Here is a 26,882-nt window from a genome sequence, read left to right as displayed (position 1 = left end):
CACAGCAACCTCAAACTCATGGGTTCAAATGATTTTCCTGCCTCAGCCTCCCAAGGAACTAGAACTACATGTGCCTGCCACAACACCTTGCTAACTTTTTCTATTTTAGTAGAGATGGGGTCTGGCTCTTGCTCAGGCTGGTCTTAAACTCCTGAGCTCAAGGGATCCTCCAGGTTCAGCTGCCCAGAGTGCGAGGGTTACAGGTGTGTGCCACCGTGCCTGGCCTGACCAACATATTTGTTGCAGTCACTTATTTTGCAGCCCAGTTTTCATCTATACTTTTGGTGACAGTTACTCTGATTGAATGGGGTTGGCCTGCTTCTGGCTATAGGAGCAGGCAGTACTCAGATTTGGCCAAAGTCATAGTGCATGGCTCAAGGGTGGACATGTGGCCATCAGGGGTGTCAGGGAGCACAGGCAGTTGTAGAAACTGTTGAGAGGGTTATACTCTTCTTCCCTGGATGTGAACCTGAGAGAGTGTCAGGCAGAAGCTGCCAGGGAAGGAGAAGATCCTACTCAGGTCATTTCAGTCCCTAGACCCATCAGTACCTGCAGTCTAAATTACAACTATATTTGGTAGATACAGAGCCTGTAAAAAGATTTTTTTGCCTTAAACTAGTTGGAGTAGCTCAGATAACAACCAGAAGAGTTCTAAGTGACACACTGTTTTACATTTCAGTTAAGAGAACTGGTTGTTTTTCCAGAGAAACTGATGAAAACTCTCCTGAGATATGTTGATGTTTTTAATAAAAATAATTTGTCCAGACTTTTATTTTTTATAGTATTTTACTAAAATATTTATTCTAAAATATTTACTTTACACTTACATATAAAGATATTTAACTAGAAATTATAAGCAGAATTTATTTCAAAAAGTCTCTCGAGTCTATCATGTAGGAATGCTTTTCTTTGGCTCATCCACTGGTTTACCTGTTTTCACCTTCTGCAAGGCTCCTCCTCGAATGGGCAGTTTTTTAAGAGCAATATCAGTATCAGCCAAAGGTCCTCCTATTAATTGGGCAGGAGTGCTTTCTACTGTTACTACACGACCAGGGGGCACCTAAAAAAGCAAAAGGTAAATATCAAAGAGTCCATTTATAAAATTTGCAATAAGAGAAAAAGCCATTCCTCCTTCAGCTTACTTTGGAAAAGACACAAAATGTACATATAAGTAGGAGACATTATGACATAATGGAAAGATAAGGGCTCTGGAGCCAGGGAAAGCTGGCTTTTATTCTACTTCTATTTCTTAACAGCTTTGTAACATGGGGCAAATTATGTCCGGCAGAAGGTACTGGGAGCACTGGCATATGGCACAGATGTACTTGCCAGGCAGAGGAGGCTGCACATTTTCTGTCAAAGAGATATAGAGATAGATATGTGTGCAATTGACTAGTGTTTTATAGCAGTTGCTTAGGAGCCCCAGAGGGCTGCTCTAAACCAGCACTAGGCAAGAGTGGATGGTTACCTAGCAGATAAGGGTGGCTTAACAATGTGAAATCTGAACAGCAAAAAAAAAAAGTTGAGATAAAAATCCCATAAAAATAACAGTTTGGGGGCCTAAATTTGATAATTTATTAAAAAAATTATGGAGAAAAATAATCTTACCGTTGTATTCAGGCCTTTAATATCTGTCTGATGAAATATTGCATTTTGTGGTCGCTTAGTGTATCTAGAAGATTCTATAGCTTTTTCCTGAAGCCTTTTTGCTCTCTGAAGAATTTTAAATTAGAAAGATAATAATATTAATTGCTATTACAGCATTAACTATGATACTTACAAATGGAAAGTAAATTTAATTGTGTTTTGCTTATGCTTTGGCTGTTTATTAGGTAGCTCTGAAATCTGCATTTACTCAGTCTAAGAAGACAGTTATTAGTAAGTCAGATCCTTTGTACCACTGAAGATGACACCAGTCACCTAAAAACGTTTGTGAGATTTCTAGGCCATTTACAAATAAAGCAGGTTCTGAGGAAATCAGGCTCAATTTTTAGCACATAATTTGATAAGCTACTAACTTTATATCAGATAATGCATGTTGCAAAATATGTTGCATAAATTAAATAGTAACTCAATATACTTAAGTGCTTTAAACATTTAGAATAGTAGATGTAATTCACTGCAGTTATATCCAAGCTCAATATTTGAGACACTAAACAGGTGAGACGTGAAGTAACAAATGATTTGAAGAAAAGAGGCTAATTTTCATTAGCTATTCCTTAAAAATACAGATAGTTGTGAGCAAGTAAAGTTGCTAAGAACTTTCAATGAAAAGGGCGATCTTTGGTGCCTTGAGTGAGCTTGTATATGTAGCTATATTTGATTTTGTTATCTTAATATAGTTTTACTATTTTTGTGGACTAACTTAACATTTAACAATTTCACAGCTAGAGAAAGACTTCTTACATTATGTAAAAGAGTATTCAGGTACTAATGGAAAAGGTGGGGAAAAATAATGCAATTTTGGAAATCGATGATGCCTCTCATGTATTTCAAACAATTAGCATCCTCAACTTTTAAAATTATTTTCTAGCTTATAGTTGAGGCAGCTTGTCACATTTTTTACAAAGGAATTTTTATCCCAAATTCCCAGTTAAGCGTTAATATAATATTTCTTTCAGTGATTACAGAGTGGAAAAATACTTGGGGGAGAGAGTAACATAGCATAGTTGCTTTTTTGTCCTTTGCTTCTTACAGAAAAGAAATCAAAGAATAAGAAGTTTCAGAATAGAAAAAAGAGCACATTTTTCCAGCTCCTTCCTGCTTATTGTCACCTTATTTATGTAGGCCAGGAACACCATCCTTCCCTCTCCCTGCTATACCAAATGAAATTCCAAGTAGCATCTTTTGTGAAAATGCATTTTCAGTTATCACCCTAAATCATAAGGAGTGGATAGTGTTGGTACTGTACAGAAAGGTCACCAGAAAAAAGTGAATGCATAGTCATTCCTGAAAATCTGTCTGTTAAGAGTTGGTTATTTGTTGTGGAAATTGCAATACTTAAAAAATCCTACCTTTAATGTTTTAGCATTTGATGTTCTAGCCACGAAATTTTCCCATGACTTATTAACCAGTTCTCTTTGCTTGTTTGTGGCTTGTATCTGAAATAGAGATAATTAAGAGTTTTGGTTTCTATAAACGGATAAAGCCCTTGTTTTGAAGGAAGCCCCTGTTCTTTGCTTAGGTACTTTTTTAAGGCTGACTAGCTAAAGCTATCAGTCTTCACTAGAGGACTCAAGGACCATATAAAGAACAGGACTTCACCAGCTAGATGTGGCTGTCTCCATGGATACTGTTTTGCTGTCACTCATGATCAGCACCCAGTGCTATCTGCAGACAGTCTCTTCCCAGATCAAGCACTCTGACTGGCTAGCTATCAGATCAGCCCAAGGCACACTTCTTGCCCACATTGCTCTTCTTAGACTATTTTATTAAGACCTTTCCCTATCCCTTTTTCTGTTGATGTTAAATGCTACTTTGTTTGATGTGGAAAATTTAACTTATAACATTTATATATTGGTTAAGTATACTACTATGTATGGTTTGCAATACTGACTGACTTGTAGCTTGGCCATGGGGCCTGTGGCTCTGACTACCAAGGGAATGGGTAGTACTAAAGAGATTTGCCTCCTTGGAAACTCCAGGTAGTTCATGGCTTTTATGATTGAGACAGCATCAGTCAAAGTCTGACCTTGTGGAAAGACAGATGTTTGTCGACCTAGTTATGTCTGACCTTGTGCCACTTAGGACATGTGGCATCCTGGTGGCTTGGCAGGGGCTTTGCCTAGGCCAGGCCAAGTTGAGCTGGGTTTCCCAGTGGCTGGTGAGGTCCAGGCTGAGAGATGTCACTGAGGTGGAGTGGGGTGAGGGGTTTGGTACAGCTTCAAGGCCTGGGCTCCTCTGGTCAGCAGCCACAGCTATAGCTCCTGGTGTCTGTAGGGCAAAGGCTATGGCTGGTAGTGGGTAGAGCTCACTTGACAGCCCTAGGGTACATGTCTGCATTCTCTGCTGGAAATGACTTGGAACTTAAGAATGTTTAATTAAACAACTGCTTAAAAAACAAGTAGGGCCAGAGCTATAATGACAAATTAACAATAATCAGTAAGTCAACATAGCTGACATTCTGCCATTTGACCTAAGTAATGATAGTGATGTAGCAGAAGTTCTATTTCTGCTGCCTCATAGAGCAAACAAATAGGTTAAACAGCAGCACTCATGTAATAAAAACTCTTACCAAGCAAAACTGTCAAGCAATTGGGTATATAAAATGGATCAGAATTCTCAGGTGGATGCACACAAAGTTCCTACTAGGCTGAAGATATAAACATTGAATGGTCCATGCGGAAAGATCAGGCAATAGAAAATGCTTTGAAAATCACCATAAAGAGTTTTAAATATTTAATTATAGCCATAGAGGATCACAAAACAGAAGTAGAGAGCGGGGAATCTTCATCATATTTTTATCTCTGGGCAAGTATGAAGGGTGCATTGGGAAGACCTAAGGGAAGAGTCATATCTTGATGTGCTTGTATTGCTAGTAGTAATGATTTTATAAGTTTGAAACTAATATTCCATTGTTAATTGTTAGTAGATTAGAAATGTTATTAGTAATAGGCAACAAAATCTAGACAAAGGGAGACGGTTATGGGGATTTCAATTTGGACTGATTTTCTGGGCTCCGAGCACAAAGTGCGAGACCCTATCACTTTATTATTTCTGCTGCCTGGCGTGTTGTATATTCCCTCCCCCCTTGCAGCTGCGGCACAGCAGCTGGCTAGAGGCAATGAAGCTGCTTTCTGCCAGGGCAAGGCTGTGTGCTCTGAGGGAGTGGGTTTGGGAGTTAAGAATGTGAATTCTGGGTGGCGCCTAAGGCTCAGTGGTTAGGGTGCTGGCCCCATATACTGAGGGTGGTGGGTTCAAACCCAGCCCGGCCAAACTGCAATTAAAAAAAAAAAAAGCAGCACCTGTGGCTTAAAAAGGTAGGGCACCAGCTCCATATGCTGGAGGTGGCGGGTTCAAACCCAGCCCTGGTCAAAAATACATAAATAAATAAAGAAATAAAATAAAATAAAGAATGTGAATTCTTTAAACTATGTCCAGCTCAGGAAGACTTGCTCCTGACCAGATAAGGAGAAGAAGGATTTCTTTTCTTCTCTCACCTTGACTGGGCCAGAGGAGTCTATGTGTTTGAACACAAGGCTATCAGAATATTAAAACATCACATCTATGGTGTGTGACTATGGGTCAGCTAGGATTTGGTCCTTGACTTGGCCTCTGATTGGCTTCCTTATCAAGACTTTGTTTACATTAAGACCATCATACTTTAAGGTAGTAAAAAATAGTAAATAAATCCATGCAATTAACATAATCAGCTGTAGAGTTAGTCTAGTTAGTAGGAATCCAAGTGCAACAACAACCTTGGTGGGACTGTTTGCCTTGCTTTCATGAGATTAGGACTGTAACACTGAAATCAATACAGAGCTAGTCTGACACTCAGGACAGCATACTGGAAGCCTCACAAAGAAGTGTGTGCTACCTCCTGAGCCCTGCTGCTCTTAAAACCATTTCTTTGTCTGTGTCTATTATTTCTCTATATTAATACTCTATAACTGCTCCTAATAATTTTCTTCAGCCTCCTCGCACCACCAGGCCACTAAGAAGCAAACCCACCATGTGTTGTGGCTGGTACGTGACACAAGTTAAGTAGCCACATAACTTATTTGCTCAAAAATAAATGATAGGTTCAGTTTCCTACCTGTGTCAAGTTTTAGGAAAAAAAGGGTGATATTTTCTGATTGCTAAACTCAGAGACTTTCATCTCTGTAATTATAGGATGCTCACAGGGAGGGTTTTGAGCGTGGAGGTGAGGATGAAGCCAATCAGTAACATGCCTGTAGTTTGGAATATCAGTAAGGACCTATCATTGAGTGAGGGATGGGGTCCAACTTTATCTCTCAATGAGGTTATGGATATAGTCACAGAGATGTAAAGTTGGATAGAATTTGTTAAATTTATACATTTAAAGAGGCTACAACTTATTTCAAAAAATAAAAATGTCTCAGGTGTCTCCTTACTTTTTAATAATGTTAAGACTGTAAAACTCAAATGACAGTGCCATAAAACAACACTGAATATAGCAATGGAATCTCAAGCTCTTAACTCCATGGTTTCTTTTAAAACAGCACAAAGACTGAAAATAACTGTAGGAGAAAACCATAAAATAACTCCAGGCTGAAACATTTGCAAATAAGACAAATTCTATGGATGACTTAATCTACTTTATACACTGAAATTATGATCTTGTACCTCTATGGTATCTGTGACTTACTTTTTAAATCGATACATAATAGTTATACATATAGGATACGTGTGGTATTTTAATATACACATACAACATGTAATGATGAAACTGTGGTAATTGAGATATTCATCACTTCAAACATTTATCATTTCTTTGTGTTGGGAACATATCAATCTTCTCTTCTAGCTATTTGAAATAACTTATTGTTACTATAGTTGCCCCATTGTGCTTTCGAACACTAGAATTTACTCCTCCCACTTAACTATATTTTTGTATCCATTAACCAACCTCTCTTCAATCCCAACCCCTGTAAGGTGGCTTACTTTTGCATATATTTTTTGTTCATTTAGTACATCTTGGCGTGCTTGGCTTTCGATCATCTCACTTTGCAGAGAAGCAACCATCTTTCCAATGTTTTCTGATGCTGCCGTAATAGCTTCTAAAACTTTTTTATCTGTAGTTACTGGTCTTAACTTTTCCAATTTTATTTCTTCAAGTATTTCACTCCATATTTCTCCAATCTATTACAACAAAGTTCAGGTTTAACAAAGTTAAATTAACCAAAAATAAATGATACAATTTTAGGTAATCTTACATGTGGATGGTCACTCCTGCTAACACTTGTGCTTTTCCTAAATTATTTCTTGGTAATAAGTTACATCTAGTGGGGATGATTTAGGGCAACAGCTATATTTTAGTATTCAGAAGTAATTTATCATATGTTTTTAAATGATAAGGTCTTGATGGATGAGGCTCCATTTCCTATATCAAGTTCACTGCCATCATCACTGTCCTTTGGCTTATATTTACCTTGATTTCATTGTTGCAGAAACTGTGTCATCTTTCTGAACTGTTGCTGCTTTCCTCCCTCAATCTCTGTATTGAAGGCTAGATCAAGCTGAACTTGTAGAATGAACATGGGGATTATGAGACACAGCTACCCTGAGCAAAAGAGTCCTACTCCTCACCTTCTAGCTAAGGAAAATTATAATTGTATCTGAAGCTTTTAACTCTATGGTCCCATCATGCTGATAGATCCATCTCATATTCTGGATTGCCTAGAATTTAATGTTATTTAAAATTAGAGAAAATTTGATATATCTAGGATATGGATAAAATTCAACTTTGTTTTCATTTGAAAATAGAGATTTATTCATTTATAACATTCAAATACATAGTACTAATAGGAGAATGCTTACCTGAAGCTTCAAAAGCCTCTATTTATTGACGAAAACATAACCAGTAAGGCAAGAAACCTAGTATTCTTTAGTTGAGATTTGATTGTGATATAAAGTTATGATAAAATAAACTTTAGTAAGTATTAATAATTTATTTTAATAACTAATACCTATTTAATTTCAAATCCTAATGTTTTCCAAAGAGAAGAAGAAATTACATTTTAGAAATTTTGTTAGGCTTCTGAATAGCTTTATGTCAGTAATGTATATCTTCTTTTATAAACTAAGTTGGGTAAAATCTTATCCCATGAAAAATATCCAATCAATTAATGGTATATTTCTTTAACAGTAAAGATGTAAAATGGAAAATAAAAACTTCACAGTATGGCTCAGTGAGTAGGGCACCGGCCCTATATACCGAGGGTGGCAGGTTCGAACCCAGCAGGTGCCTGTAGTCCCAGCTACTCAGGAGGCTGAGGCAAGAGAATTGCCTAACCCCAAGAGCTGGAGGTTGCTGTGAGCTGTGATGCTACAGCACTCCACTGAGGATGACAAAGTGAGACTTTGTCTCTAAGAAACAAAACAGAACAAACAAAAACACCACACAGTATGTGGATCATTGCTCATAACTGTGAATAGATCTGTTATTTGCCAATTAATTTTTTTGTACTAGGTTTTTAAAAAATTTTTTTTGAGGTTTTAATAGTAATGTTATTCAAAAGGTACTTACCTTAAAATCAAGGTATCTATGTATAATACAGAGGGTGACAAAATCTTCAGTAGATAGGCCAGGTAGATTTTCAAAATCTAAACAAAATTATAAAGACAGAATTACTGTAACAGAATAAGTTCCAAGAGGCATAACTTTATTACAAAAATGCATGCAAATAGTTACTTTTAATTTCATCTTGATTTATGAAAAGTTACTTCTATGAGTAGTTTGTGAGCAGGTGTCCCCTGTTCAAACCTCTGCCAGGTCCTCTTTATTTGGTTTTTAGAAGAGGAATCATTTTTTCTGTCTTGTGGTTAGACAATGACTTACTGCTTAATAGGAGCAAGGACTTAAAAACACTCCGATGATTGAGCATGGTAGTGTTTAAGCCTACTCACCTAAACTAACTGCCCTCATGCCCTTAATCCTGTCTGCATGGTGGGATGCCTGGGCTCTACATCTAGAGAATCTGATTGTTCAGGGGTGCAGTTTAGGAATTGAGGTAATAATGGAACATAAATTACTCTGTATAAAGAAACTTCTAAAAATACACTGCAAATCAATGTGCACACTCAGCAAACTCAAAAAAGAATGTCAGAGAGGTTCTTATGAATTTGAGGAGCAACTTCTTACCTAGTTTACCCAACACAGAATAAATTTTTGCTCTGATGTTCTCAGCAACATCCATAACTGCAACAGATGGGCAGTTAGCAGGCAGTGGCATGATTCTTTGCTCTTCTTGAAAACTAGTAAATAGAGGTTTCTTTGTGTCTAATCATTGGATATCATGAAAACATAGAAGGGAACGATAAAAACTGTGGTAAATAAAATACTTAATTTTGAGATTTTTAGTCTAGATAACAAAAAATATAAAAATATTATAGCATTTAAATCAAGCCTTATATGTACATGGTTATTCTTTTCCAAAATCATAATCAATAATTTCTTCTCCTCTTGGTGCTAAAACAAAGTTTTAATTTTTATTATTTATGTAAAATATAAAAATTTCTTTTTAAAAGTAAAATACTTATGTAAGTAACTTCTTAAATTTTGAGGCACAGAGATTGAATAATGTCAGTTTAACAATGATATTACATCCTTTGCTTTTTTGCTTCTATATATTATGCTATAAATATAAAACTAATTCATTAAGCTACAGATCAAAACTCAGAAATAATAAAAATGGACTAAAGGTACAAATTAGCAGACGGGAAAGTATCTTCATTTAAAAATAAATAATATCATAGTTTAGATGAAACCAAAAGAATCTGAAAAGGTTTAGAAAATGTAATGTAGCGTTGTAGAGCACGTAAATAGATGAACTATAAATTCTGATAATTCTGATAATTTAGGACTCATTAATTTGGAACTTAGTAATTAAAATTTATAAACTTGGGTGGCGCCTGTGGCTCAAAGGAGTAGGGCAACAACCCCACATGCCGGAGGTGGCAGGTTCAAACTCAGCCCCGGCCAAAAATTGCAAAAAAAAAAAAAAATTTAGAAACTTTTGGTTTATTTTTATCTAGAAAACAATTTATTCTTTCACATAAAAATTATATAAAATTTAATCAATAGAAATGTACAAAATGTTATAAAATTATTTTCAAGCAATCTATTTACAATCTAAAATTTCATTGGTAAATAAAATATTACTAAATCAATTTCTAAAAGAAGGGAACCCAGAGAAACTTCTTCAGGAACTATCATCAGGGGTGGTGCCTGTGGCTCAAAGGAGTAAGGCGCCTGCCCCATATGCCAGAGGTGGCGGGTTCAAACTCAGCCCCGGCCAAAAAAAAAAAAAAGGGAACTATCATCAGTTTTGTAGAGTTAACAAATATAATCAAACACCATTTCTAGAAAATATTCTATATAAATGTGAACCTACTACTAACTTCCTTAGTTTTTTTCCAGTTATTCAGAATTTATGAGAGTAAGTTCTTTAAACCCTTGTGAAAATAACTTTAGACTAAGGGGTGAAAGTCCTCATGCTTTCCTAATAATACTTTTAAATATCTTTTCTTAAAAAATGCATCTAATTTCTAAAAAAATGTTTCTACTAACAATTATAAATATACTCACCAATGATCTTCCCATTTTTATCACGTTTTACTCCTAGTTCTTTTTCTTCCTTTCTCCACAGTTTAATTAAAAGACTAGCAGCTGTCTGATCCTTCTTCCCTCTCCATGCATTGACGTGAGCCGCAGTTTTGGGATTATCACAAAATTCAACCATTATTCCAAGTATTAGATTACAGAATTTTTTTTGGTTCAACTTAAGCAAAATGAAAAGGAAAAAAGTTTCAATAAGTATTAAGGATTATTACCTTAATAAAAAAGAGGAACATTTGTATTATTAATAAGTTTCTTCTAAATTTAGAGTCAGCATAATCTGTTAAAATAAGATACCCATATACTGAGAACATTTTCAAATATTCAAAATTAAAAAGAATAAAAAGAAAAATATTTAACATAATTCTTTAGTAGCCATAAAATGTCATAACCAAAAATTTAATTGATTTGGTTGAGATGGAGAGGGGAGATTTGCAAAAATAAGAGAATTTGTTCAATTTAAGTACAGTCAATAGTACTATACATTGTAATTATAGAATCTTCCCCATTAATATGGTTTATTAAGGTTTATAAAAATTTATATTAACCATAATCACATTATTAAGATAATAACTGATGGTAACTGCCAGTGACAAGTACATACAAAAATAAAACAAAATGAGATATAATTTTATTTTTTGATCATTAGCATCCATAAAAGAGTACTTAAGCATTCAAGAATAATTCTCTTATTATTAAGAAATTTCCTTTATTTTAATCAGTTTTAGGAAACCAAAATTTAGGTACAGAAAATTCCATCTAAAGCAATGGGCTCTATACAATAATTCTTCTATGTGAAAAATTTTTGTTATTAACTTTTATAGCATATTGTAATTGAACATAGCAAAAAAAAAACTCTTTCATTTTAAGTGTAAATATTATCAGTTTCCTTTTATAAACGAAAAATATCACCAGCAAAGGGTTGGTTTTTGTAAGTTATATAAGACTGCCTGGCACATAGTAAGCTCTCAATAATATTTAACCATTATTAGCAATTATTATCATTGAACACCTTATAAATATTTTAGCAGAACTGTAGTATGTAGAACCCTCATCAGTTGAGTTTTTATATTCCTATACTTCATTTTCAGAAGAGGCAAATGTCAAAGGTTGAAGTTGATATAAAAACTTCATTAAAGAATATTTGTAACTTATAACTGACTTGACCAGTTCAAATGACATTGAACAGAATCTTATAATAATATTCATAATAGTAAATACAAAACAATAATGTGCCAGGTAATATTTTAATCAACGTACTATATATCTATGCATGCGCACTTAGGTGCACATACACACAATCACTCATTTAGTCCTTCTAACAGTGCAATGAGTTATATACCGTTGTCATCCCTTTACAGATAAAGAAATAAAAAACACAAATGAACTAATTTTCTTTCAGGGAAGTTAAAGGACACAAATAATTCTAGCATCTTAGTTAAAGTAGGTTTTTTCTTCTGTTAACAAAATGAAGAATAATAGAAACCATGGATAGTGACAAAGCTAGAACTTTGCATGAGAATCTCTCTCAAAATTTTATTGAAACAAGGGCAGTGCCTGTGGCTCAAGGAGTACGGTGCCGGCCCCAAATACTGGGGGTGGTGGGTTCAAATCCAGCCCCAGCCAAACTGCAACAAAAAAAATAGCTGGGCATTGTGGTGGGCGCCTGTAGTCCCAGCTACTTGGGAGGCTAAGGCAGTAGAATTGCCTAAGCCCAAGAGTTGGAGGTTACTGTGAGCTGTGACACCACAGCACTCTACTGAGGGCAATAAAATGAGACTCTGTCTCAAAACAAAACTCTCAAAAAGAACATTTTTGGGGCAGTGCCTATAGCTCAAGGAGTAGGGTGCCAGTCCAATATACTGGGGATGGCAGGTTCAAATCCGGTCCTGGCCAAAAAAAAACTGCCAAAAAATTTTTTTATTGTAACAAATTTGTATTTCCTCCTACATTATCTTGACTGTGGCCCCCACTTAAAATTGAGGCTAGTAGGAGGTTACATTCTTCACAGCTTCTAGATGGCAACTCTCTTTATTTCCTGGAGGACTTAGTATGTTCACTCCTGCTCAGTCTGCAACCTGGTGGCCCAGGACACACTGGACTACTTCACATTACCTCTGAACCAACTACACATAGTTCTTTAAAATCCTCCTGTCTAATGTGGCCCTTAACGTTTAGTATCAGAAAAAGCAGCTAGAAGTTATTAATAAATCAATATGGGTTTTGATATAGTCCAGCTCTTCACAAATCGTTTCTTAACAGGTTGATGGAGTATGAAGAAAAAACAAATTATATGTGTATGTGTATTTGAGAACACTGACCTCAGGAAAAATGATTTCTTTCTTTTTTTTTTTTTTTTTTTGAGACAGAGCCTCAAGTTGTCCCCCTGGGTAGAGTGCCGTGGCATTACAGCTCACAGCAACCTCCAACTCCTGGGCTCAAGCGAGTCTCCTGCCTCCACCTCCCAAGCAGCTGGGACCACAGGCGCCCGCCACAACGCCTGGCCATTTTTTGGTTGCAGCCATCATTGTTGTTTGGCGGGTCCGGGCTGGGGATTCGAACTCACCACCTTAGGTGTACGTGGCTGGCGCCTTAGCCGGTTGAGCTATAGGCGCCGAGCCGAAAAATGATTTCTTAACTGGAGGACTTTTCAGAGCCCTTACTATGCTGGTGTATTATGAATTTCCAGGAAGGACTTTGTTTAAATAATATATTTGTACATGATTTGGGGGCAAATTTATTTATAGAATAGTGTTCTGTTGTTCTCAGTTTGGAAAAGATTAATAGAGACATATTTATCTTTTATCTTACAACTGCTATAACCATACTTACTGCCAATAAATCCAAAAGGAGAAAAATGCCTTCCTTTTCAAGAAAGTAATCCTCTAAGGAATAACATCCCAAGATGCAGCACCTTAAATGCAAAGAAGTCATTCATTTGATAAACCTTTATTATTAAACTCAATTTGCATATTTTTGTTTTTGAGAGAGAGTCTCTTTTTGGCCCCTGGGCTGGAGTGCAGTGGCATCATCTTTGTTGACTACAACATACTTTTGGGCTTGAGTAATCCTCCTGCCTTAGCCTCCCAGTGGCCAGGACTACAGGTGTGGCCATCATGCCTGGCTAATTTTTCTATTTTTGGTGGAGGTAGAGTCTCACTCTTGCTCAGGCTGGTCTCAAACTCTGGAGGCCAAGTGATCCTCCTTTCATGGCCTCCCAGAGTACTAGGATTACAGGTATAAGCCACTACACTCAGCCAGTTTTCTTTTTATCAAAGCATTTTCCAAGAACATTTTTTCCTTCATTTCCTTAAATCAAGTAGTTAATGCTGTTACTTAAATAGCACTCAAGAAACTTCACCAATACAGATTAATTTTAACTATTTCTAACCAATACCAATTAAATATTTTTAATAACTGCCTATTTCTTTTGTGCAATGCAGCATTCTTCTTTGCTTTCATGATATTAATTGTTCTCAAAGATCTCTGGTTGTTCTAGTAACTATTTCTTCAAAGTTTATCCATTTATGGTCTTTCTTTCATGGCATTGATGCACCTCAAACTTATGGTGATTCCTGATTACATCTCATCTTTTCAGTTCAGAGTATTTACTAAAATGCCTGCTTAGGCCTGTGGCACTCACATGGAGTAAAGGAATGAAGTTGCTGCCAGGGCTACTTACACTGTTTTCCAGGTTAAACAAGTTATTGCTGGTGGGAATGGTCAATAGTAACAGAGGCTAATTTCTGTTCCTCTCAACCATTGCAAATCTTCTGTGGTCAGTCTCTTGTGTTCCTTTCCTAAACCATAGCCTAGATGTGTAGTAGGCTATACTGCCTAGATGTGTAGTAGTCTGTACCACATAGGTTTGTGTACATGTGCTTTATGAAGTCTGCATAAGATGAAATCACCTGTGGACATGTTTCTCAGAATGTTCCCCAAATATTGTTAAGTGATGAACAATTGGACCACAATTCTACCTAACTTGGTTAAGGAAATACTCACCAAATGCTATCCAACATACTAAATAGAAGCACATTATAGCCCAAGCCACTCTGTAACTTCTTGGGGTCTGTTTTCATTACATGAAGAATTATATCTACTCCTTCAGGTCCAAAAATTTCCTGTTTAAGAGATTTGTTTAAAATTATTTCTTGAAATAATCTCTTTCTCCACCTTATCCTGTCCCCTAACTTTTTTTCACCAGAGAAATATAGCAAAATTATTAGGATTTTGCTATATTTACAATTAATACAATTTTAAAAATTCACTTGTTCTCAGGAATTTAAAACAAATTATTGCAAAGCTAATCATTTTAAGAGAGGGCATTAATCAAAATGCTAGCTTAATGTCCTTTTAGATTTTTTTGTTTTTCCCTTTTCTCTTTTAATCCATACTTGCCCCATTATTTTCTTCCATGTTATGATAAATACAGTTTAGCATCATGTCAGATTAATACTAGATATATTAGCTACCATGAATGATTGTCACATGATCCCCAGAGAGAATCAAGTACATAAATGGTAGGTAAAACCTTTAGTAATTTATATGCAGTTATTACTAGTTAATATTTTTCCTTTACCAACTACTGTTCTCATTGTCATGCTCAGTTCTGGTTCCTAGTAAGCAAGATTATGATTTTTTTTTTCCAGAAGAGCACAGACACAGGGTGGTAGAATATAAGAAGTTGCATCAAAATTTGGAGCCAAGTATGCATTCACTGCTATTGTCTCTTAGCAAAATCCATCTATTGAAACTTTCATCATTTTTGGTAATCTTTTCAATTCTGGCTCTTGCTATTTAAATTAAGCTTAAAAAGGTCAAAGAAAATTAAAATCTTGCTCTAACTTTTAGTTTTAGGTATGAATGCAATTCAAAACTCAAAATTTTAATGATATAGCCCACTTTGGAAGACTGGCAGTTCCTTAAAAAGATAAATATACACCTACTTTATGATATTTCAATTCTATTCCTAGGTATCTACCCAAGAGAAATGAAAGCATTATGTCCACAACAAGAGTAGTATAAGAATGTTCATTGACGCTTTACTCATAATAGTCTGAAATGGAAACAAGCCAAGTGCCTATTAGTGAGGAAAAGATAAATGAATTTTGATATATTTGTATGATGGAATACCATTCAGCAATAAAAAGCAATTAATGATAGATATGTGCAAAAACATGGACATATTTCAGAAATATGATGCTGGATGGGAGAAACCAGGTATAAGAGTAAATATTATGTGATTATATTCATATAAAATTAAAGGATAGGCAAAGCCAATCTATAGGAATAGGAAAAAAAAATGGTTTGTTTGGAGGTGGGTGGGGGGATGGCTGCTAAGGGGATGAGGCAATTTTATAGTGAGATGGCAATATTCCATTAATATATTTTAATTAGGGTATTAGTTAAATGGGTGTACACATTCATCAAAATCCATCAAACTATTTAAAATCTGTACCTTTTACTGTATATAATTATACTCTAATTATTAAAAAAATTAAATTAAATTTTCTCAAGATAAAAATTTGTGGGTACTTACTAAAAAAAAATTTATAATGTTAGGTGACTCAGTGGGCTGAACAAAACTTTCACAGGCATACATACCTTTCTTTGAATATGATATTCACAAAGACCAGATAAAGTAAGCAATATATCAGACTGAATTTCCAAAACAATTGGCTCTTCTTTTTCATTAGACTTGTTCATTATATTTTTAAAGATTCCTGGTATGAAAAAATTTAAAAAAACAAATTTATTGGATACTTTTAATTTTGATCAGTTACTGTTTAGAAATCCCTTCTAAAAATTTCTGTAGTTAGAGAAACTATTTTAGAAAGGGATATTTTCATTGTATAGTAACCTAGGAAGCTGTGGACAGAGGATGATAAATGGATTCCTTAATCTTTAATAAAATCAGTACCACCAAATGTATAAAATTTCCCATTATAATCAGTAGTTCCACATATATAGAAATTCTAGTACAGAATTAATGGAATATCATTAAAAGATGTCCTAACAACTTGATACTTTGCCCAGCAAACTGTGTTTAAAAATATGCAGTTTCATGAGAGATGAGTGCCTTTGCAAATATCTGCCCAAAACGCTGGATTGTAGTTTACTTCATCTCTTCCTGTCCTCAAAGTTAACAAGGTAGCAGGGATAGACCACCTTGCTAGTATGTGTTTTATTTCTGTTATCTCTTTCTTCATCTTCTCACATAATGAGAAGTTGTCTCTTCAACAACTTTAGGTAACAGTATTCCATGTCCTTATTCCAAAACCTCTCCCTTATTTCTATCAAAATCAAAAAGGTCTTAGCAATAGCCACTAACACCAATCAAATGATAATCATGATAAATTTTGCCCCCCCAAAGGAATTTTTCTTTAAATTTTAAATGAGAAACAAAAAGTCATTTTTTCCCCACTGGCAGTAGTAGGAAAATATAAAGCTATATTTTAAAATAGAAGGGCCATAGACATCATAGCCTATCTTCCCAGCTGACCCTGAGGGACTGTTCTTGGTTCTGCTAGATCACAAGTGGGGGTTCAGACCCTAGGGAAGCTAGTTTAGCCTGCAGCAGGCCTAGGGCAGGGCCATGCCAGAGGGGCCTATGTTCCTTAATCAGGAGCATCTTCTAGGAATCCAACCTGCTAGCTATGGGTCTGCTTTTCCTTTCTAGATCATCTCATTTTCCTTCCTACTGGGGGGCAAACATGTAACTTTTCCTGCTCTAACACATAGTAAGTTAATATTGAATCATTTGCTCCATATTTAAGCACCCTTCAATATCCCCATCTTTACCCTCTCTCCTTGTTCTATTCTGAACCATTCTATTTTTTCAAAACTCTTCCTAAAACACACATTTATACACACGATCTCAATGATCAAAACCTTTTTTGCTCCCTGTGCCTAAAGAGGATGAAGTTCCAACTGCTGTCTATCATTCAAACTCTCCAGCTTGGCTTCTGACTATGTACTTAAACTATTTCCTATCATTCAGAAAACTTTGGCTTCACTTAAACTAGCTTTGAACACATGCACATCATGCATATTTTAGCACCCTGTCTCTGCTCATGCTATATTCCATTGCTTGAAAAGGTATCGCATTGCCTACTTTTTCCCCTCTTGAAACTGCCTTACTCTCCCAGAATTGTATTAAGACTGCTTGCCTTAAAAAACTACCCACAGCTCTTAATTCTGTGACATTTATTCTCTGTACTCTTCATACGGGCCTAACTGATGGTGCCAGGTAACACATGCTACTTTCTATATTAAACCTATTTTCTTTTGTTCTTATCAAGGGCAAGGTCCCCAGTGTCCTGCTCTATACACATTTGTAAACCTAGCACCTACATAGAAAGTGTATAAACATTTATTTTTAAAATGTAATTACTACTCATTGAGCATGTTACTGCTATAAAACAAAACTGTGTTAGACTCAGTTAAGATTTGGTCCCTTCCCCCAAGAACTCAACATGATAAAGAGAACAGTGTTTTTCCAGTTAAAGAGAAACGCTTCTAAGAAGAAAAGAAACATTGCTATATATTTTCCCTACTCTACTCCCCCAGCCCAGGGGGAGGATTAAGGTTTCTTTCTGGACATAGGGGAGAAAAATTACATTTTGAGGACTTCCTTCTGTTAGGCTGGGGCCTTAAGACTGAGTTTTGGCTCAGCACCCATAGCTCAGTGGTTACAGAGCCAGACACATACACCGGGGCTGGCAGGCTTGAGCCTGGCCTGGGACTGCTAAATAACAATGACAATTTAAAAAAAAAAATAGCTGGGTGTTGTGGCAGGCACCTGTAGTGCTAGCTACTTGGGAGGCTGAAGCAAGAGAATCACTTGAGCCCAAGAGTTTGAGGTTGCTGTGAGCTGTGACTTCACTGCACTCAGAGGGCGACATAGTGAGATTCTATCTTAAAAAAAAAAAAAAAAAGACTGAATTTTATGCAACAGAATATGCACAAGAGTGATAAAGTGTAGCTTCGGGTTTGGTCATCCCAAGCAAACTCAGTAAGAAGGTAAATGTCTTTACCAAGCTCCTTTTTCAATATACTTTTTCTTACTAGTAATATTATAGGAGGGCATTCTACTCTACAAATGATGGGAAAGTAGGCACTTACTTTTACTTAACAGGTACAAGGATTCTTGAGTAGGCATTTGTAATTAGCTAACATCTAGCAGAGTATATCATTTACTTGTGGAGTAGTCACTGGCTATGAATGATTAAAATAGTTCTTTTCAAAGCTAAGGAAAGGTAAGGGCTGGGAGTCTATTTTTTAAATTAACGGTAAAGCAGCTTTTATTTAAGGGTTCTGAATTTTATACTGGGATTATAGGTACTTGTTTTAGGGGATAAAGTGACTTAATATAGTCAATTTATTGATATTCTGCTATTTCATATCAGAAAAGAAACTCCTCTGTATATTTCTGGCATGCCACATACATTGGAAAATGTAATGTTATCCCCTTTAAAAATGGCTCCAAAAGACTATGCCAAAAGTGGTGACTTTATTACTAAAAGAATGAAACATAACAATAGCTAATAAAAAAATAAAGATAATTCTAAATGAAATGATACTTGAATTAGGGAAACAAATGTTTATAGGATTAATGAATATGATGTTTGTTCCAATATGAAATAAAAATCAAGAAAATATTTAAGAGTTTCTCAGTCATGAGAGCTGAGAATCCCAGAACCCAAGCCTATAAGCCCAGAACTTTGGGAGGCTGAGGTGGAAGGGCTCCTCAACCAGGAGTTTGAGACCAGCAGAGGCAACACACAGCAAAACTCCAACTTTTTTTTTTTTTGCAGTTTTTGGCCGGGGCAGGGTTTGAACCCGCCACTTCCAGTATATGAGGCCGGAGCCCTACTCCTTGAGCCACAGGTGCCGCCCCAAAACTCCATCTCTTAAAAAAAAAAAAAGCAAATTTGTAGAAAAATATTTCAAACAAAATCTGTAGTATTATAAATATTCCCCTTTCATTAGCGAACTATCGTGTTATATTTTACCTATCATTTGCTGAATTGCTCTCTTTTCACAAAGATCTGTGTTTACAGTCTCATCTTCAAGGTAGACCATGGCTCGCAGGAGTCTTAAACTGTAACGCATCTGGGCAAACTTGTTGCCACGGCCACCTGTACCATGAAAACTATTGCCATGACTAAAGAAAGGATCTGTGAAGAAAAATTGAATAATAATTTACTTTAAATCAAGAAATTTAAAACAAAAACATTTCTAATAAACAGTATATCAAATGTAAGTTTAAACAGATGTTAAAATTTTGTCATATTTCCTTTTTTTTTTAGAGAAATAAATGATCCCTTCCTTTTCCTCCTTCTATTCCCAGAATAGAAATGTGAGTTTTAAAATATTACTTAAATGTATCATATTGCTTGTACCTTTTGTAACTTGCTTCTGTTACTCAACATTATGTTTTTTAAGTTATTCACATTGTCAAAGTAGATCTAGATTATTCATTTTAGTTGCTTTCAGCATTCATTGTATAAATGAATCATTCTCTAGTAAAAACTGTTATGATAAACATTCTGGTTTATGTTCTCCAGATAACACTAGAATCACACAGCAAAATCACAGTGAATTTTACTAAAGTTGACAAATTGTTTCCCATATATATACAATGGATAAGACTAAATAATTTTTACCCCAAATCTATTAAATGTGCAAATGGTAGTCTATTGTTATCTTAATTTGCATTTTCCTGACTACCCATGAAATTGAGCATTTTTGAATGTTTTCTGGAAATTTGGGGGTTTCTCTATGATGCGGCAGTCTTTGGACACTTATTTACTATTTTCTTGTTGATATGTTGGAATTCTTTATAAACCTGGATTCTAATCCTTTATAAGTCACAGGGTAGTAAATGTCTTCCCTCATTTGTGGATTAGTATTTCAGTGAGATTCTGTCATACAGTCTTCCTCTTGTTAAGCAGCATTTCCCCTATTGTCTTACAGACTTCTGTAAACATAAATGATATAAAGGGTAGACATAAGAACTGTTTTGTTTAGTGGAAAATAATTTAACAAGACTAAATTTTATAGGTCATTTGAGAGAACAAAAAGGCCAAAATTTTTTTTCCTCCTTCAAGGAGAAATGAGAGTCTTGATCTAATGAAAATGCATCATACAAAGTTATTTCCAGAGCAAAATTACTACCAGAAAAGCAGCAGTGTCTTTCTCATAATTTTTTAAAAACATGAATGCATTTCTTATTTCCTTTTTAAGAACCAAAATAAAACACAAATTGGGCTCTGCTAATTTGATAGACTACACATATAGAGTCTATACTTATGGCAAGAAATCTAGATTTAAATTCCATGTAAGTAAGGATTTTTATTTATTTTAAGTATAAATGTATTTTAGGCAGCTGAAACAGTATCTGGTATCTTGTTGGTATTCAATAAATCTTTGATGAATGAATGCATTGAAACATTACTAGGATTTATTTCCTTCCTAAATATAATTTTTGGCTATGACTAATATTACAAAAAATTAAATCAAATGATACGTATGATTTCTTTTAGGTGTGTATCAATTATAGCATGACATTTACTACTCAAGTCTGACTTCAAATGAAGTCTGTTTTTTTTCTTAAAACATATCAATATTTTAAAAGACAGTCTACATTTAAAAATTTTCTCTTTAACTTTATTGCTTTTTCTATGCATATCTTGAGAGTTTGGTTGAAATCACAGATTAGAATTTTGACACAAATCTTGAAGGGCCACTCACCTTCACTCTCACACCACTCTAGATATTCAAGGACTCGGGCATTTCCTTGGCATGACATATAATCTTCTATTAATAAAGGAGCTATTGATGACAAAGTGGCAATCGCATGCAGTTGCAATTCTTCATACTGCGCTGCAGACCATTCAATTGTTTTGTGTTTCTCAGGCTTTTTAACATAGGTTAGCAAAGCCGAAACAACTTTGCCTTCAATTAACAGCTATGAGAGATGGCAAAAGATACTTTGTTAGAAATATAATTAAAATTATTTAATGTAATAAAATTAAATATTTTGAAGTTTTATTGATCATTTCAAATATTTCCTTCTTAAATATTTCCAATCTCTGATAGGTACCAAAAAATGAGAAAAAACAAAAACAAAAAATTAGAAATAACAGCTGCTTATGATCCTCTTTTCTGAGGTACACACTGTCTAGCTGACAATAATATAAAGTATATGTAATTTTTTGTCTATGCTGCTCATATATGTAATTTAGCTCTATTTACAATAAAACCCTAGGAGCAGAAAATTTGGATCAAATAAATTGTTGGCATTTCTTTCCTTACCCCCTTTTGGAAAAACATCTCATGGACTCACTTTTATATTATAAAAAAGTTTTGTTGGAACAAACAACTATAGCAAATATTTCACTACACACAACAGAACTTATACAAACATTCTATTAAATAACTGTTAGGTCACAAGCCATGTTTAATTATTTTCCTAATATTTTAGAATTTTATTGAATTCATCATTTCAATAAGACAAAATGTATAGCTATTATGTCAACAAAATTAATATTAGACCTAATTCTGATTAATGCATATTTATAGTTCATTAGAGAATCAAATGCCATATGCTATATTATGCTTAATTTTCTTTTAATTTGGCATTATTCTATAAATACTTTTTTATAATAACAATTATAATTTTTTCTAAATCTTTTACTAGTCTGCATGAAAAGAATGTAAGATTTAGAGTTGAGAAAACAGGAATAACTATGAATGCTAGCATTATTGTGAGAATTAAATGGATAATGTTTTAAAAATGCCCTGTGAACTGCAAATGATAGTGCACATATTCATTATCACTACTGCTACTGGGTCATAAACATATGATATTAAAAAATTATTGATTCTACTGCTCACAAAGTGCTTTAAGAAGCTCATCATAATTATTGTGCTACTTGACTCTGTTGCCTACAAAATGTTGTTTAATCAAGATTTATAAACAATTTATTCTGTATAGCTATCATTTTAATAGTTATTTAATATTCTCCTATAATAATAAACCACATTTTATGAAATGATTTTCTTGCTATCTCAGCAGGTATATTTATGTCTTACATAGTATATATTTTTGTTTTTTCTTTCTTTCTTTCTTTCTTTTTTTTTTTTTTGGAGACAGAGTTTCATTATGTCACCCTCGGTAGAGTGCCATAGCATCGTAGCTCACAGCAACCTCAAACTCTCGGGCTCAAGTGAATCTCTTGCCTCAGCCTCCTGAGTAGCTGGGACTACAGCACCTGCCACGATGCCTGGCTATTTTTAGAGACCAGGTCTTGTGCTTGCTCAGGCTGGTCTCAAACTGGTGAGCTCAGGCAATCCACTGGCCTTGGACTCCCACAGTACTGGGATTACAGGAGTGAGCCACCGCACCAAGCCATAGTACATATTTTTGATAGAATAACAAAGTTATAATTGTAAAGATAATTTCTCTTTTTCTGAGCATTTCAAAAAATATATGTTCTTCATAGTGTCATTACTAATAAAATGGCAAGCCCATTTAAATCCTCATAATAATATCATAAAGTAGATGTTGAGCTAGCTGGGATTTAATGAAACCAATCTATATAAGGTCCTATAGGTAGAAAGTGACAGTACTGGGTTCTACCTGACTAAAGCCTTTACCATTACACTGTTCTACCTTTAGATTATTGGTAATGATATTGACAATATGAATTTTCACTTCTGTTTCAAGATAATCCTTTGGAGTCTGAAAGACTTTTAGGACTAAAAGGAAATTGCAATGCAACAAGTAAACTAATGAAACTGTTAGGATTACATTTTCCTATCACTTTATAGTTTACAAAGCCTTCATTTCAACCCCAGGACAATGCTGTGAGCAGGGCCAAAGGATTAGAACCATTCTTTTACAAAATGAGAAACTGAACTCCATAAAGATTAGGTGCTTTTGCAAAGGTCACATAGTTAGTATGTGATAATCCAGAAGTGAAATTCAGTTTCTGTGTTCTTTAAATTACATCATGCTGTCAGGTAGGAAATCAAATATTAAGGTAAATTCATAGGTGATAAAAAAAATTAAAGACATTTGTGTGGTGAAAAAGAAAGCTCGAGGTTCATGAGAGTTCAAGGTTAGCATCACTGAGGTTATCAATTTCCTCTAGCTGATGCTAATCATTCCTTGTTACTACAGTCAAGAGACAGAAGATTAGGTTGGATGGGCCTGCGTGAAATTTCCTTCATCTCTTTCAGGAGATCTCTTATTCAGGAGATCTAAATACATCAATCAAAATGCTTAGGTTCTTCTACTGTTTTTCTTCGGTTTATATTTAAGCACTTCACTGCTTAATAATAGATTAGCAAAGAATAATTTTAAAAGCTAAAACTGAGGCCGGTAAGAGTTTGTTACTTTCTATGATAAAGATATGAATTGACAAAAAATTTGCAATCAGGACTTTAAAGTTAGCCTACAAAGTGAGAAAATTTTTATTTACTTTCCTGTTTTGATTACTTTTTACCTGTATGGTAGGTATATCTTTACATAAGATCACAATTATATTGAATAGCAATTTCTTCAACTCAAAATCTTCATAGGAATTAGAAAGCTTAAGTCCTTTTACCAAAGTATTTTGACTTTTAACTGTGAGGGAAGAAAAGGAGTAAAATGAAAGCTAAAATGATGTACAAGATTCCTTACGATAATCATAAAAAGTTAAAAGTTTTATGGTTTTTACCTTCACTAAAGGTTGCAAATAGTATCAAATCCTTGGTAAAGCCACATTCCTAATAGAAATACATAAAACATGCAGAAAGATAGATTAATTAGATGGATATTATGGTACAGATGCCAAAATTTACCTACTACTTAAGCACATTTATCAAAGTGCCTTATTGTCATTGGTTTGAATTCATAAAGCATTAACAACAATTATGTGATAAAACAAAAAGAAAAAGGACATATCCAGATACACTTGCAATTTATTTAATTTTGTACTTGTTTCTGTAGGTTCTAAGAAATATTTTACATTATTCTATGAAAATTTTAGGTTCTAAGAAATATTTTACATTATTCTATGAATATTTTCCAAGATACAGTTTAAAATTTGGTAAGAACCCAAAACACATTAGTCCTTCATAGTTACTCCTATAATTAATTAGCTATACCATCAAGTGACACAATAAAGGAGCAAAATCCAGTTATTTTCAACAGCATTTCTTCTTAAACACCCCAACCCCTACCCCAATCATTCTAATTATGTCAAATGTTTGTCTAAGTGATAACAACATAATTGCTGTCCCACATCAAAAGCCCTGAAGAATGACTGGAGTAGTGAATATTTCAGCAAAAGGGAATTCATTCTTGACAGAGCTATTCTAGATGGACTTTGAACATCAGGTAGAGTTTACAGGAGCAATCCTTGGGCTTTTAAACTTGTAGCTTTACATTCCTCTGACTTCAGAATCCATATGGTTTCTTTAAATGGTGAAGATGTCATTCCTTTGACTGATGCTCATGAAATTCATCTCTGTATTTGGAAGGATGGTAATGTGAACTTACTAACTGACCAGAACTTCCAGAGAAACTCCAAGTCTACTTATGAACTGCACTCTGAACTAGGACACCATGCAGGACTGTTTCCCTGTTTGCACAGCATGAGTTCCATAATTCTCCACACATGTGTGGAACATCTGATATCTAATGATAGGGGGTTGAGGCCTTTACAGCCAGGTCTTTGAAGTACAACTAGAAAGTATGTGACTGACATGGGAAGACTGCTGCCAAAGATCTCTATTCTAAGATTTCATCCATTCGATGATTTTTATATTATCAAGTGTGGGGAGGCTCAGTATCTGAGCGCCTCCTATGAGATAAAAATGTATGAGTAGCTCCTATGAGATAAATCCTCCTGCTGATAACAATTATAAACGTTGAACAAAATATAAAACAACTATCTTGTGACCAAGTGTAAGCAGACACTGTAAGGAAGTTAAGATTTTTGTGCCTTAGGCACAACTGCTAAAACTGAATAACCCTGTGGTTTTAGTGGCTTAAAGAACCAGAGGACACAGGCAACCACAGTCACTGGAAAGTGAAGGGAGAAATCTCATAGAGGAGACAACCATGGAGGGATAACCTCAACTTCTGTGTACAAACTCTTCCTAAATCACTGGCTTGAACCATACATATGCAGGGAATGGTAAAGTGTCCCCAGCTAGAAGAACTGAACTGACATTAGGCCGCCATCCACTAGATAAAATGAATATTAAGTAAAAATACACTCTTTAGAGGAGTAGATCAGAATCCACAGTAAATATACTCATGATAAATAGAAAAACAGTAACTCTCAGCCGAGAAAAAGACACTATAAAAAGGAATCAAAAGTAAATTATAAAACTGACAAATATATCTGAAACAAACAAAAAATGTATTAGATGGATTAACATCAGAATGGAGATGACAAAAAAAAATCCAGTGAATTTATTTTTACTTTTATTTATTTATTTATTTTTTAAAGACAGAGTCTCACTTTGTCACCTTTGGTAGAGTGCCTGGCATCACAGCTCACAGTAATCTCCAGCTCTTGGGCTTAGGCAATTATCTTGCCTCAGCCTCCCGAGTAGCTGGGACTACAGGTGCCGGCCACAACACCCGGCTATTTTTCTGTTGCTGTTGCAGTTTGGCCAGGGCTGGGTTCGAACCCGCCACCCTCGGTATATGGGGCCGGTGCCCTACTCACTGAGCCACAGGCATGCTCTGTTGCCCTGGGTAGAGGTGTGCTGTGGTGTCATAGCTCACAGCAACCTGAAACTCTTGATCTTGAGCAAGCCTCCCATGTAGCTGGGACTTTAGGCACCTGCCACAACACCAGCTAGTTTTTCTATTTTTAGTAGAGATGGGGTCTCACTTTTGCTCAGCCTGGTCTCAAATCACCTGAACTCAAGCAATCCATCTGCCTCGGCCTCCCAGAGTGCTAGGGTGTGAGCCATTGTGTTTGGCCAGAATCAATGAATTTAAATATATAAACTAACACAAATTATCCAATTTGAAGAACAGAGACAAAAATGATTGAAAAAGTGAACAGCACCTCAGAACACTGCAGGACAATATCAAAAGGCCACACAAGAGAGTAACTGGAGTCAGAAGAAGGGAGAGAGAGAATGAGGCTGAAAAATACTTGACAAACTAATGGCAAAAAATTCTCCAAATTTGGATAAATTTACATATCCAAGAAGCTCTATGAACCCTAGCCAGGATAAATACAAAGATCACCCTTGGAACATCAACATAAAAATGCTGAAAACCAAAGATAGAGCAAAAATCTTGAAAACAGCCAGTGGAAAAAAAACGATATAGTGTATGTAGAGAAAGAGTGATTTGAAATAATGAATATTTCTCGTCAGAAAACAGTGGTATATTATCTTTTAAGAGCCAAAAGAAAAACTTTTTCCACACGGAGTTCTATTAATATATTCAGTGAGCACAGACTTCAAGAATTAAGATGATTTAAAGTTATTTTCAGGTAAAGAAAGCTAAGAGAATTTGTTGCCAGCAGCCAGCAGATGGCACCATAAGAAATGGTAA

The 26,882-nt window shown here is 35.1% G+C and overlaps 1 protein-coding gene across 1 annotated transcript in view; it reads right to left on the bottom strand.

Moving 5' to 3' along the window:
• Window positions 1-773: 773 nt before the first annotated feature.
• The window catches only part of CFAP69 (cilia and flagella associated protein 69), a 49,999-nt gene continuing 23,890 nt past the window's right edge, over window positions 774-26,882 (bottom strand). The window contains exons 10-23 of the mRNA XM_003782653.2: window positions 24,034-24,082; window positions 23,818-23,939; window positions 21,059-21,275; window positions 19,318-19,482; window positions 15,908-16,026; window positions 14,306-14,424; window positions 13,133-13,214; window positions 10,271-10,463; window positions 8,825-8,962; window positions 8,210-8,286; window positions 6,625-6,822; window positions 3,015-3,101; window positions 1,609-1,713; window positions 774-1,060 (exon numbers count right to left, since the gene is read on the bottom strand). Of these exons, the coding sequence (XP_003782701.1) occupies window positions 890-1,060; window positions 1,609-1,713; window positions 3,015-3,101; window positions 6,625-6,822; window positions 8,210-8,286; window positions 8,825-8,962; window positions 10,271-10,463; window positions 13,133-13,214; window positions 14,306-14,424; window positions 15,908-16,026; window positions 19,318-19,482; window positions 21,059-21,275; window positions 23,818-23,939; window positions 24,034-24,082 (1,842 nt within the window). The 3' untranslated portion in view covers window positions 774-889. The remainder of the gene's footprint in view (window positions 1,061-1,608; window positions 1,714-3,014; window positions 3,102-6,624; window positions 6,823-8,209; window positions 8,287-8,824; window positions 8,963-10,270; window positions 10,464-13,132; window positions 13,215-14,305; window positions 14,425-15,907; window positions 16,027-19,317; window positions 19,483-21,058; window positions 21,276-23,817; window positions 23,940-24,033; window positions 24,083-26,882) is intronic.

The sequence above is a fragment of the Otolemur garnettii genome, unplaced genomic scaffold, assembly GCF_000181295.1.
Source record: "Otolemur garnettii isolate 467f Iridium unplaced genomic scaffold, OtoGar3 scaffold00005, whole genome shotgun sequence".
NCBI lineage: Eukaryota > Metazoa > Chordata > Mammalia > Primates > Galagidae > Otolemur > Otolemur garnettii.
The sequence above is the reverse complement of the archived record's forward strand: the minus strand, read 5'-3'. Positions and strand labels throughout refer to the sequence as shown.